The 12,252-nt window shown below is 44.0% G+C and overlaps 2 protein-coding genes across 4 annotated transcripts; one reads left to right on the top strand and one right to left on the bottom strand.

The window, feature by feature from the left end:
* The first annotated feature begins 2,995 nt into the window (after positions 1–2,995).
* Positions 2,996–4,245, top strand: LOC121182153 (glycine-rich RNA-binding protein 5, mitochondrial-like). Of its 2 annotated transcripts, none has more exons than XM_041038509.1 (6): positions 2,996–3,104; positions 3,199–3,266; positions 3,334–3,392; positions 3,469–3,711; positions 3,760–4,095; positions 4,185–4,245. In XM_041038509.1, exons 2-5 carry the CDS (start codon positions 3,262–3,264, stop codon positions 4,080–4,082), a joined length of 630 nt encoding a protein of 209 aa, XP_040894443.1. In that variant the 5' UTR covers positions 2,996–3,104; positions 3,199–3,261; the 3' UTR covers positions 4,083–4,095; positions 4,185–4,245. The 2 variants fall into 2 exon arrangements, with proteins under 2 accessions (XP_040894443.1, XP_040894444.1); XM_041038510.1 differs by having other exon boundaries at positions 3,008–3,104; positions 3,487–3,711.
* Positions 4,246–6,096: 1,851 nt separating this feature from the next.
* utp4 (UTP4 small subunit processome component) lies at positions 6,097–12,215 on the bottom strand. 2 transcript variants are annotated; one of them, XM_041038504.1, is made up of 17 exons: positions 12,110–12,215; positions 11,756–11,919; positions 11,386–11,574; positions 11,202–11,286; positions 10,958–11,047; positions 10,564–10,775; positions 10,297–10,468; positions 10,030–10,121; positions 9,805–9,901; positions 9,555–9,619; positions 8,965–9,087; positions 8,623–8,779; positions 7,424–7,530; positions 7,219–7,314; positions 6,870–7,055; positions 6,551–6,661; positions 6,097–6,364 (listed from the first exon to the last, which is right to left on the bottom strand). In XM_041038504.1, exons 1-17 carry the CDS (start codon positions 12,210–12,212, stop codon positions 6,248–6,250), a joined length of 2,166 nt encoding a protein of 721 aa, XP_040894438.1. In that variant the 5' UTR covers positions 12,213–12,215; the 3' UTR covers positions 6,097–6,247. The 2 variants fall into 2 exon arrangements, with proteins under 2 accessions (XP_040894438.1, XP_040894439.1); XM_041038505.1 differs by having other exon boundaries at positions 11,756–12,201.
* Between the last annotated feature and the right edge of the window lie 37 nt (positions 12,216–12,252).

Here is a 12,252-nt window from a genome sequence, read left to right as displayed (position 1 = left end):
ATGAATGTTTGCCTTGCAGGTTGAAATGTTGCAGTATATACCTGGGAGCAAATTGTAAATTTCAGATCGAGAACAGCCTCTCCTTTACCTCCGGCCACATACCAGGAAACTGTTTTAACGTTAATGTGTGCACTGAAGGGCAGTTTTATCTGTTTAAAACTAAATGAAGATGTCTTTCTGAAGCCACTGTATGATTCCATAACGAGGACAGCACTTAGAAAAAAAAAAGAAAGACTCACGTATTTATGGTCTGTCCATCTCGTTTATTTACACAACACCACGGGATTTCTCATAGGTCTGTGAGGTCTAAAATGTGTCAGTATTGCTGTTAGATGGGGACAATGCTGTTACAGTGATGTACAGCATTCACCTTGTTAATATTACCCCCCCCTGGCTTGGTGAGTGTCAGGGAGTGTGTGGATCGTGTACTATACTGTAGCTCTGTCTGTATACAAGACAAAAGAAGCACAACACTTTAACTTCCGCTCAGCTCGGCTGCAGGATTTATTCTGCTTGAACATGAGAATAGCTAAATATTCAACTTCCTGAGTATTCAACTTCCTGTGCTTTCTCCGTTCCTGTTCACCTTATACACCTCTGACTTTCAGTACAACTCAGAGTCATGTCACTTACAGAAATTTTCTGATGACTCTGCAGTTGTGGGGTGTATAAGCGGGGGACGGGAGGAGGAGTACAGGGGGCTGGTGGACAGATTTGTGGAGTGGGCTGGAGGAAATCACCTGCTGCTTAATGTGGACAAGACCAGAGAGTTGGTGATTGACTTCAGGAGGAAGGGGACAGCCTCACAGCCCCTTTGCATCCTGGGTAAGGATGTGGAGGTGGTTGAGGAGTACAAGTACCTGGGAGTGACCATCGACAACAGACTGAGCTGGAAGACCAACAGCACAGCTGTGTACAAGAAGGCCTGCAGCAGACTCTACTTCCTGAGGAAGCTGAGGTCCTTCAATGTGTGCAGTAAGATGCTGGAGATCTTTTACCAGTCTGTGGTAGCCAGCACTCTGTTCTCCTCTGTGGTCTGCTGGGGGGGCAGCATTGCAGCCAGTGACGCCAACAGACTGAACAAACTGATCAGGAAGGCTGGCTCTGTCATTGGCTGCAGACAGGAGACTTTTGAAGCAGTGGTGGAGAGGAGGACACTGAACAAACTGTTATCCATCATGGATAACCCTGATCACCCTCTCCACCCTGTACTGGACAGACAACGGAGCGCCTTTTCCAAAAGGCTCCGACAGCTTCGTTGTCAAAAGGACCGCTACAGGAAATCTTTCCTGCCTCATGCCATAAGACTGTTTAACACCTCATCACTGTGTCACAGATAACACTGCTGTACATGACAGATCTGACACAAGGTTCAGCTTCAACTGCACATTTTGTTTTTGTACTTAGATTTTATATTTCTATTCAAATGGCACACTTCCTTTTTTACTCTTATTTTAAATTCCTATTTCTGTAAATAATGTCTATATTATTTATTTTTACCATTAGAGGTTTATATTTGGAGGCTGAGTGCCTGTGTATTGCTGCTGTGATAGTGAAATTTCCCAACTTGGGATGAATAAAGTATTTCTATTCTATTCTATTCTATTCTAATAATTGCTCTCAGCAGCATCAGGTTAGCTCCCAACTGTCAGTATATAACTGATTACCTGAGAATATTTATGTTGAATAGCAACATATGTGTACACAGAAAAAGAAAGTTAACATATCCGTTCACATTTAAACTGTTATCTATCGTTAACACAGTAAAACAGTTCTTCGCGCGTGCCTTTAACGGTTCTATGGTATTACTAACGTTTACCGTAACCATTAGCAACAGGTCCGCTAGCCTAGCATGGCTAAACATCTCTATTTCAAACAACGTACTGCAGAACAAGTCGATTTTAAACACTATACATTATAACGACAGATTGGCAACACTCTATTCTTTCATACTGAGACACACACATGTCACATTAAGGAACATTAACCCACCTGTATACAAAAGAGGCACAACACTTTAACTTCCGCTCAGCTCGGCTGCAGGATTTATTCTGCAGTGTCTGCCTCTGAGGGTTTTGTGCTCCTCCCTCCCGCTAGGCGCCACCTACTGGCCTTACGCTTCAACACTGAGTGGAATACAAAAAAAAATGTAATTCACCTACACATTCACTTTAAAGCACAATAAAAATAAAAAAATTATATGAGGTGACCATTTTTACACATTTAACTTAATGTTTATGCCAATATTACCTCTGTCCTCATCAGCCCGTTTTATAACCCTTCACATTAACAAGCAAAACACACACATTTGTACACTGTACCTGTTGTTTATCTCCTTTTTTAAAATCTTGATATAAACTTATATGCAACACACGCTGAGTAGATTTTGTGCTATAAATTGTGCTGCACAACTTAATTTGAATTAGAATGGTTATGGGCATTGCACTGTGGTTGGTGAATATCCGTGTCAGTGATCAGGGCCTCCCATGCCAAGTTTGCACAACACCCCACAACCCTGCCACAACTGCTTTGAAACACTGACTATACAATGCAACTTTACTGTCTCTACTGACTCTGTGGGATCTTTGACATTAGAAAGGCAAAAGGCATGAGAATTAAACCATCACTTCACAAATGTTCTTCAGCATTGTCCGTATGTCCACTGTGTGGACTTAAAGACTTGAGCATGTGTTTTTTGGAAGAGTGAAACAAACACTCAGACTTTACTGACCACAAATGAAAAAGCTCTACTCTGCTGTTCCTCATACAGCATTTGAATCCTCATTGCATCATCTTCACACAGGCTTTTAACAATAACACTGGCGATGCTGATGTATTAAAGTCAGTGAAGGTTTGGTGTTTGGGACTTAGGGTAGACAGTGGTTTTGGATCCTCCACACCTTCCAGCAAAGACAGCCTTCAAACAGCCCATGCCAGTACACTGTTTCCTCTTCATCAAGCAGGTTGATTAATCACCCCCTGGTGTCATTTAGGACCAGCTGTTACCACTGAGCAATCAGCGTCGCTGCTGATTTAAAAGCAGCTCCTGGCTGCTGATCAGACTACAGACGTCTCCTTGGTTGGAAAGTCTCATCTCTTCTCAGGTATGACTTTGCTTTTGTTTGATTATAATACCTTCTGTCATTATGGGTGCCACGTTATTGCTCACCAGAATGTTCCCATGTTGTGCTTATGCAGTCTCTTGGGGACAGGTCACAAGTCAACTTTAACTCACCTAGAACTGACCCACTGAGCTGCAGAATGAGGTAAGTAAGTTATTCTTTACTATTTTAAATTTGAACCACATGATCTAAAATGAAGTTGTGTTTGCAGGCTGTTGTGGATTTCAGTTCTGCTGTTTGGACATGTTGTCTGTGTACCTGTGGACAAGAGTAAGACAACCTTAATCTACTAGAAAATAACTACAGAAATTACAACATTGTTGTATTCTAAATTGTCTTGAATTAGTGTCTCCTTCCTCCACAGGCAGCGGCTCCTCTTTATCAAGTCTACCCATCCCAAGCTCCTATGTGGCCACTGGAGGTTCTGCTGACAGCGGCTACCCTAGTTTCAGAGATGAAGGCTATAGCAGCCCTGGGGTTGTTTATGCAGCCTCTCACACTGGTGGCTACGACAGTGGTGCTCCAAGTGCTGGTTATGGCGGTTATGGTGGTTATGGCGGTTATAGCGGTGGTTATGGTGGTGGCTATGGTGGTGGCTATGGTGGTGGCTATGGTGGCGGCTATGGTGGCGGCTATGGTGGCTCAGCTGGTGGTTATGCAGTGAGTGGCTCTTACGGTTTTGATCCAGCCCCTGGAGGTGAAGACTTGAGCGTTGGACCTGCTGTCGGTGACGGTGCTGGCGTTGAAGCCCCTGAGCCAGTCTTCAGTGACGTGTCTGATCTGGAGCCAGTCTACTCCTTCGGCTCTCGTTCCAGCTACCAGCGAGGAAGATCAGTATTTGCTCAAACCAGCTACATCCCAGGAGAGCCTGCTCCTCCACCCATGCCAGTCTACAGACATGCAGGCAAAACCTCTAAGGTCAGCAGTTCGTCTGATGTTCCAACCAAAGGTGGCTTCTGAAGATTTTTCTGGTAAGACATGACTTCCTTAGTATTTAATACATTGTCTTTCTACTTCAAGACAACTGACTTACTCTTGTCTTCACCTTGCAGGTCTCAGTGCCTCAGATGTTTCATTGCTGCTTCAAAATATAAATTCTCAATAAATGGCTTAAAAATTGAAACCTTTGTTTCTTGCATAAATGTGGTTCACTGAAGTTTGGCAGGACTCTACAATCTTTCAAGGATTTCCTGGGCTTATTTGGTCTGTAAAAGGTCCCAGGTCCACTGATAACAGCTGGTTCATTTTCTGTTGTTGGAGATAAGATACTTTTATTGAACTACTACTCAAAACCTTTTCTATTGGCTATAATGGTCAATCCTGAACTTATCCAGTAAACTCAAATTTGGAGACTTGTGTCTAAGGTTTTAGGTGTTTATTTTATTGGTGCTGAAAATACCCCCCCCCCCCCCCCCCCCCCACCACTCAATTGTGTTTAGCTAGGATAGGCTAAACAATTATGATTGCTTGGGGTACCTGTAATTTTGTCTGTTTTAACATTCTTTTTTTTTTTTTTTTTTTTTTTTTCTTCAGTTAATACTTAAGCATTGACTTGGTCACCAGTTTTCTGCCAAACTAGCTCATGTTCTTTTTCTGCTGCTACCATGTTGCTTTCCCCCCTTTGAGTCTATACTGACACTGTGCTCTTCAGTGTTTCTAACTTAACTCCACTGTGGAGAGGTTGGAGGATTGATGGTGGTGGTGTGTGTTGGGGTTTTTTTTTCCCCACTGTGAGAAATTAAGTTGCAGTGCCAAACAAAGTCTGAACAAACCAGTATCATAGATCCAACCATGCCTGTTGTGTGTGGTGGGCTTGGCTTAAATGTCCACCTTTACCACCTACTTACCAAATATTATAACAGTGCATGTTCAGTAAAAAGTAAATGGTGTATTTTGACTCGGACTTTCCATCTATTTTTTTACTTTTCCTGGAGGAAGTGTGCGGCCATGGAGTCCCCTCTCTGACACAGCTCTGGTAGCTAATGCTGTGTTTACTCTGGCGTTAATCTGAATAACTGTGACGCAGCGTTGTGAGCAACACAGCAACGTGCAGTGTTTGCTAAGCCGCTGTACCGAGGGGCGGAAGCTCCGTCGCGACTTACAAGTGGTAATAAGTAGCGATTAGCTCGATGCTAACATAATATGGAGAATCCCATTGACAGGCTAGCGCATTAGCATCGGTCGCGCTATTAACTTTTACACACAAACGATAAACCAAAGCGGGACACCATAACAGGTAAGTCATTACAGGTGATTCACACACCAACAACATATCACTCACAGACTTATGTCCCTTCCAGGTACAGCAGGAAGAAAATGAACCGTGAGTGAGCTTCCGCCCCCTCGGGATATTTGAGATTTGAGACTTGATTTGTAAAATTAACAAAAATGATCATATTAAAGCAAACAGAGCTCTGGTATCAGAGTAGTATTGGTATCAGAAGATATCCAAATTCAGGTATTGGGATCGGATTGGAAGTAAAAAAAACGTGGATGGTGCATTCTTAGTACAGTTCGTTGAATTTACTGTCCAAATTACAAAGCTCCAGCAGGTTAAATATAAAGGTCTTTAAGAGAAAGTATAAAATCACTTTACAGTTATGTTTTTATTTTGTTGAGGATTTTATCAAATATAGGTATTTAACCCTACTGTAATAAGTAAATAATGTAATAACACCAAAAGTTTGGAAATGTTTAGTTGGTTAGGCAGCATCTACACATATATTCTACTCTGGCTTTGAAGAACCAAAAAATAAATAAATCCTTCCCACACAGGAAGAACAGAACCATGTTCATTAAGCATCTTCCAGAGTTTGATAAACAATAACCAGGGCACCTTTAACATTGTTTAAACACCCTGACAGTGTGAAAGCAAATTAACTATGGTTTATAGCTTCCAGCTGGTTTATGTTAAGCGTTCTCTGGTCTGAGAGAGAAAACAGTTAACAATGTTAACAGATTCAGGAAATAGTTCTATTTATTACTTTATCAAAACATTTTGTTTTTTTTTTACAAAGCAGTCACATAAATACTTGTTGAAAATGATTGTGGATGTTAAAGTGAATTTAACACAACAATCCTTTCCTCTGGGCTGAGACACATTAAGAAAACCCGCTTCAGTTCATTTATGTGGCAAACTTCTTCTGCCGGACAGGCGGAGGCAGCTGAGACATGATGTCCATCAGGGGACGTTCCACTACGACCAGGGAGTGGTCCTCCAATAAGCTCACACACAGGAGGTGCTGTGGGACAGATTACCAGGAGAACATAAAACATCAGTAGGATTGAAGGGAAATTTAGATCACAGTGTTACAATACGCCGTCACCGACGCCACCTCCTGCACCATGTTCATGCACAGCTGTTTTCAGTCTGATCTCGGCTTAGAAGCTGTGCAGCAGTTACAGTAGAGCTCCTCTGTGCTCAGTACCTGGAAATTCTTGCAGATCTTGAAGGCATGACTGTGTCTAATCCTCTCTGGCTCGGGAAGGCTCCTCAGCATCATCTGATTGTGCAGCACGGTCTTTGCTTCAGGGAGAGGCTGCACGTGGAAACACAAAAAAAAAACCCCACAGGTACAGAGTTATTTAATCCCCCATCACCATCCTTCAAAAAAACAAACTGAAATACATGTGGCACTGATAAAGCAGGATTTATATTAATGACATGAAGAACTGAGGCTGCCTGAGAGCACAGGGAGGAAGTGCACCAACTAGTACGATGCTCGGTGGGTGTAAATGCTCACGTACCAGGCTCTGGTCAATGATGCAGAACATGAACATGTCGTGCAGTATGATGTGAGCTGGGTTTCTGGGGTTGAAGGCGATGTGGGTGACTGGTGTGTCCCTCTCCAGCCACAGAGAGTGCAGTCCTCGCTTCTGCAGCCTGCGACTCCACTCCGTGTACTCCTTCTGCGCCAGGGAGAATTCAAAGATCTGCAAACACACACGACAGAAGACGCACACCGTGACGAGGTCTGTGTACAGTGTCTCTGTGACAAACTTTATGATGTTTGTTTTTTTTTTAGAACAGGCAGGTTATTAAAAGTTTATTACTACTACTATTATCGTCATCAACACAACCTGGTGCAGTGTTTACCTGCTGGTCAGCATGTACGGTGACGAGGTTGCCGGTCACCGGGTGGATGGCTATGGCAGTGGGACAGGAGCTGTACACTGGAACTGTACAATGAAGCTGCAAACGCACAGAGACATTAGTTCACTGCTGATAGTTGTTGATGGGTCAAAGCTGAACCGTAGCCAAACAAACAAGGAGTGATAGAGACTGAGGAGAAAAAAAAAACCTTTAGCTTGTCGAGGTTGTAGACGTGGATCTCACAGCCTGTGTTTGCTGTAGCGAGCCACTTGCCGTCCTCACTGGCAAACAGCAGGTGGACTGGCTGTCTGGAGCCTGGACATCAAACACAGACACAGGCCTTTAAAAACCCACAGTGTATGTAGGAAGGGATGCACCGATCCACATTTTTTCACTTCCGTTTGTGTGTAAAAGTTAATAGCGCGACCGATGCTAATGCGCTAGCCCGTCAATGGGATTCTCCATACTACGTTAGCATCGAGCTAATCGCTACTTATTACTACTCGCGACGGAGCTTCCGCCCCTCGGTACAACGTCGCTGTCTTTCTTTATGGTGTTTCTAGTGCAAAACATTTCCACACAGCGGACATGTTGTGTTGAAAAGTTGTTTAGCCACGGTGCTGCTCAGTGCTCGCCTGCTAGCTGGTTAGCTGAACGGCGGCGTGTCTCATTGCTCCGGGTCACATCGAGACACGCCTCCGTTCAGGAAATCCATTCCACAGTTTGCAGCCAGTTAGCAGAGCAGCCGGCAGGGAAACACTTGTGGAGTCATTTCAGCAGACAACATTAAAGCACAGACATGGTTCATGTATGGGAAATTTACGATCCGTGAATTATTTTGGTATCGGAACCCGATACCGATACTGGATCGGAGTGGCCCCATCCCTATATGTAGGTACGGATTTGTCTGTCCAGATCATATTGGGGTCTTGTTGTGAGCATAGACTGTATAGGTTGTGAGCCCAGTGAGAACGGGGTCAATGAACATCACAGAGCAGTAACAACACATGGTGAAAGCTCTACAACCTCTGAGGTTTAGGTTTGATAGTTCATTACTGTAGTTTCTGTCACTGTCAGTGTCACACTACATCATATTCACTATTAGCTGTTAAAGGAATGGATTTATCAGTGTCATTGGAAGAACCTAGATTTTTTAAATATCACATTCTTTTGTTACCCAAAACAGTAGAAATGTGTTTTGTTACAGCGCTGAGTGAAATCGATGTCTTCGTTTTGCACCAAACACGCTACTTTAAAAGATTCAATAAGGGATTCAAAAGGATTTGAATCTAACAAGTGGATTGGTAACTGGATTCATAGCTGAATAAAATGCTATTGAACCCGATCCCTCAATGAGCTGCTCACAATAATCCCCATGAGCAGTGAGGATCCTGGACTCTGACTCACCTGACTTGGGTTTGAGGGTATGAAGGTGTTTGCACTCCAGCTGGTTGAGGGCAACTACAACAACTGAAGAGTGGATGGAGGAAGCAAAGAGCTTGGAGGAGTCAGAGGAGAAGCAGAGCTGGTGGGCTGAACAAAGGTCCTTGGGTAGTTTGGACACCTGGAAGGAAGGAGGAGGAAGAAGAGAACGGTGAGCTTCACGTTGATACACGTTCATCACCTTCTTACACAGTCTATCAACGTGTAACACACACACACACACACGGACGGACGGACAGGGCTGTGTGAATGACTGATACAGAGAAGAGCCTGAGGCAGCAGCAGGGTCAGTGCTGAGGAGTTCACCTTGGTGATGCTGATGTTGTTGTTGTCGTACTGTAACCTGTAGAGACGAACACTGGAAACAGTGGAGTATGCCATCCATCCTCCACACGGAGACAAAGCACTGCAGCAGATATGATCCACTCCCTGTATGGAAGAGGTACAGTTAAGTTATGACGAAAGATTCTAATTCTGTGAGGTGAAGGTTGGTTTAAAGCTGCAATGACTGATTTTGGCCACTTAGTGGCAGCAGAACAAAATGAAAACACGATATTGACGTCTTATCAATATACAAATTTGTTGTTGGCAAACAGCTGCCTATTTACACATCCTGCACACACACAGCAAGATTACTGTTTATGTTCTGGCCTGTTTAACACTGACAGGAATCAGTAAATTATTAACAGTGAGCAAAGTTAGTGGACTTCCAGTATGGCTGTCACAGTCTACATGAGACTAATACACACCTCCTTTTCAGAATAAAAGCCTTTAAAAAGGTTGAACATTTTGACCACTTTAACCTGTCTAACACAGATGTTGCTGCACTGAGCCACACAGAAGTCAGGCTTCTATAATGTACAACAAAAGACACACACAGCATGCTGAGTGCACACCTTCCGCTTTAGATGGATCAGTTTCTCTGGCTTCCTCTTCACAGGCAGACTGTCACCAGGCTTTCCTGTTAACACACAGCACAGAACTCCATTATTCCACTGTAACAACTGTTCAGTCAAACAGAGATGTCTTTTTAACTCCTATTCTTCCTGTGTATTAGAGCTCCTTTAGTTTCACCATCACTTTTAATCCTTGCAATCTTCTTCTTAATAGTGTATCTCTGTGGGTGTGTGTGTGTGTTTTCCTCACCATGTCCATCGCTTTCCCCTAATTTCCACAGCTCTAAATGTTCAGGGAACTGGAAGAGCAGCAGTCCTGCTTTCTTTGCACAACAAACCAGACTTCTCTACATGAAACACAGACAAGAGGTAAGCATAATGTCATGGGTCATGATCTACTGGGTGCTCTCTAATATACAGAATTATTTCAAACTCTATTTTAAAAAAACTTGAACTTCAATAATAATATACTCACATGTGGGAAAGCTATTTTGCGCAGTGCTGACTCCTGGGTATTCTTGTCCACCTTGTCCAGCAGGGGTCGCACTACCAGCTGTGTGTCCATACCTGACCAAAACATCACCATCATCATCTTCTTGTCATATGACGAGTTTACATTTAAGATGGCTGTTTAAATCATTGCACAAGTTCTTCTAATGGCTGCGTGAGGCTGTATTAATGCTTGCTAATGCTAGCAAGCTAATACATTCAGAATAATACCAACAGCAGACTTAACACTGACCTCCAGAAACCACAGCAGTCTCTGTGTGGGCGAGTGCCCGGACATCATGTGTGTGGTTTTTAAAGGTCCTGGTTCGGACCCACTCCTTTTCCTGCTGGTCCACAGTCGGGGAGATGAACTGGAACTGGATGACGGTGCCCTCTGATGTTCCAGCTATCAGACTGCTTTGGTCCTGTTGAGTATTTAGAAAGTTTGACATCACTGATTCTGCACTTTAAACTCCCTAAAGGTTGTTTAAAGTCTCCTGATTATTACTTCCATGTTTACCTGTGAAACAGAAAGAGACAGGACGTCCCACTTGGTAACCAGGTGAGTTTTGACCAGAGTTCCTGTGAATCCGTCCCAGATCTGGACCTTTCCTGCAGAATCACCACTGATGATGTTGTGGTCAGACAGGAAGGCAACGCTCCAAACCACCACCTCTTTGCTCTTGCACGTCCCGACACCTCTCTCTACCAACATTCTGTGTGTGGCGTGGCCTGAAGGCAGCAAAAGCAAGAACAGAAACTGAAAGGTCACAATCAGGGAATATTTAAAGAATACGTGGAGTTTGGTGTTAACAGACACCAAGTTTCACCTTCTGATGTTTGAATATTTTAACTGCTCGCAGGCTCTGGGCTAACTGTGTAAATCACTTCAGGATCGAGTTTTATCTGCTCACCTGTCTCAGTGTCAAAGACTCTGATCATGTCCATCATGCCAGCAGCAATCAGTTTTCCAGACGGATGCCAGGACAGAGAAATAATTCGACCTAAACGATCACATATTGGACACTGGTCACATCAAGAAACTTAAATAATGAGCGTGTTGCTGAACAAACAAATGAAGTTAACACGGTTGACGATTTGTGAATATTACTGCCAGCTCAAAAGTAAAAAGACTCCTGAGTCAGCCTGTTCTGTTACCTTTCTGCCTGTCCAGGTTCCTCTGAAACTGAATCCTGTCCTCCAGTATTTCAAACATCTTCAATGTCCCATCCTCACAACCGACCTGACACAGAAAACATTCACTCAGTTTAAGAAACATTAGCTTTTGTAGGTACATTTGTGCATGGGTTGTAAATATAATGTCAACAAGGACTCCACTGACCGCTAGCATTGTTCCCTGGTTGTTACTGCTGATGGTCCAGATTGGTCCTCCATAGGCCGCCACAGAGTACCTGGGCCTCAGGTTCTCCAAGTCATACTCTGTGATCTCTCCATTCAAACCAGCACTGAAGAGACGCTGGTCCACCCAACACAGAGCCTCCACAGCCCGGCTGTCCTGTCCTGGTATCACCTGGGCATCAAAATCACAACAGGAGGTTATCCCTGCACATCAGAGCTCCAGTTCTTAACCTTCTCAAACCAAAAACACAGAGAATAAAGACGCCTAACACAGGGGAATTTATTGATCTCAGAGCAGCAGACAGACAGTGGACGGTGAGGGCAGGCTGTGCGGAGCTCCTCTGAGCTGTTACCTTTTCTTGGAAGTAATTGTCAGCGAAGTTGAAGATCTCCACGGCTCCTCCAGCCCGGGCCAGGGCCAGCCGCTCGTAGCGGCTGTTAAACGCCATGGCCGTGATAGCTCTGGGCATGTAGTCGAAGAACCGCACACGGTGCACCTTAAACTCGCCCATTTTTACTGCCGAGGAAAACAACAAACAGGACTACAGGTTATCAAAGGCGAGCAGGCGACAGCGTGGGGGCTGCCTGTAAACACGCTGCCCGTTAGCTAAACCAGATCCGCACAGCTCGCGACACGAGACGCAAAGGTTTTGTTTAACGATTCATTCAGTTCAACGGTATTAACAATTATTAGAAACAACTTTTACCGTTTTTTTTATCCACGGTAACTAAACTTTCTTCGCTACCACATCCACAAGCTGGAAAACATCGGGAGCCACGTTGGGGACCTTTGAACCGGTACCGATTCATCCCCCCCAGACCGGCAGCGGAAATACGTCATCACGCCGCC

Source organism: Toxotes jaculatrix, chromosome 5, assembly GCF_017976425.1.
Source record: "Toxotes jaculatrix isolate fToxJac2 chromosome 5, fToxJac2.pri, whole genome shotgun sequence".
Classification (NCBI taxonomy): Eukaryota; Metazoa; Chordata; class Actinopteri; family Toxotidae; genus Toxotes; species Toxotes jaculatrix.
This window is presented reverse-complemented; position numbering and strand designations above follow the sequence as displayed.

What these genes read in the sequence shown, in the direction of transcription:
- utp4 (XM_041038504.1), bottom strand. Translation starts at nt 12,212, where the DNA reads ATGAATCGGTACCGGTTCAAAGGTCCCCAACGTGGCTCCCGATGTTTT. An exon ending in TGTCTCTTTCTGTTTCACAG is followed by an intron (nt 10,469 to 10,563) that starts GTAAACATGGAA and finishes AATACTCAACAG; the next exon opens with GACCAAAGCAGTCTGATAGC. An exon ending in TACCCTCAAACCCAAGTCAG is followed by an intron (nt 7,531 to 8,622) that starts GTGAGTCAGAGT and finishes TTTGATGTCCAG; the next exon opens with GCTCCAGACAGCCAGTCCAC.
- LOC121182153 (XM_041038509.1), top strand. An exon ending in CTGTGTACCTGTGGACAAGA is followed by an intron (nt 3,393 to 3,468) that starts GTAAGACAACCT and finishes GTCTTGAATTAG; the next exon opens with TGTCTCCTTCCTCCACAGGC. An exon ending in TGGTTATGGTGGTGGCTATG is followed by an intron (nt 3,712 to 3,759) that starts GTGGTGGCTATG and finishes GTGGCGGCTATG; the next exon opens with GTGGCTCAGCTGGTGGTTAT.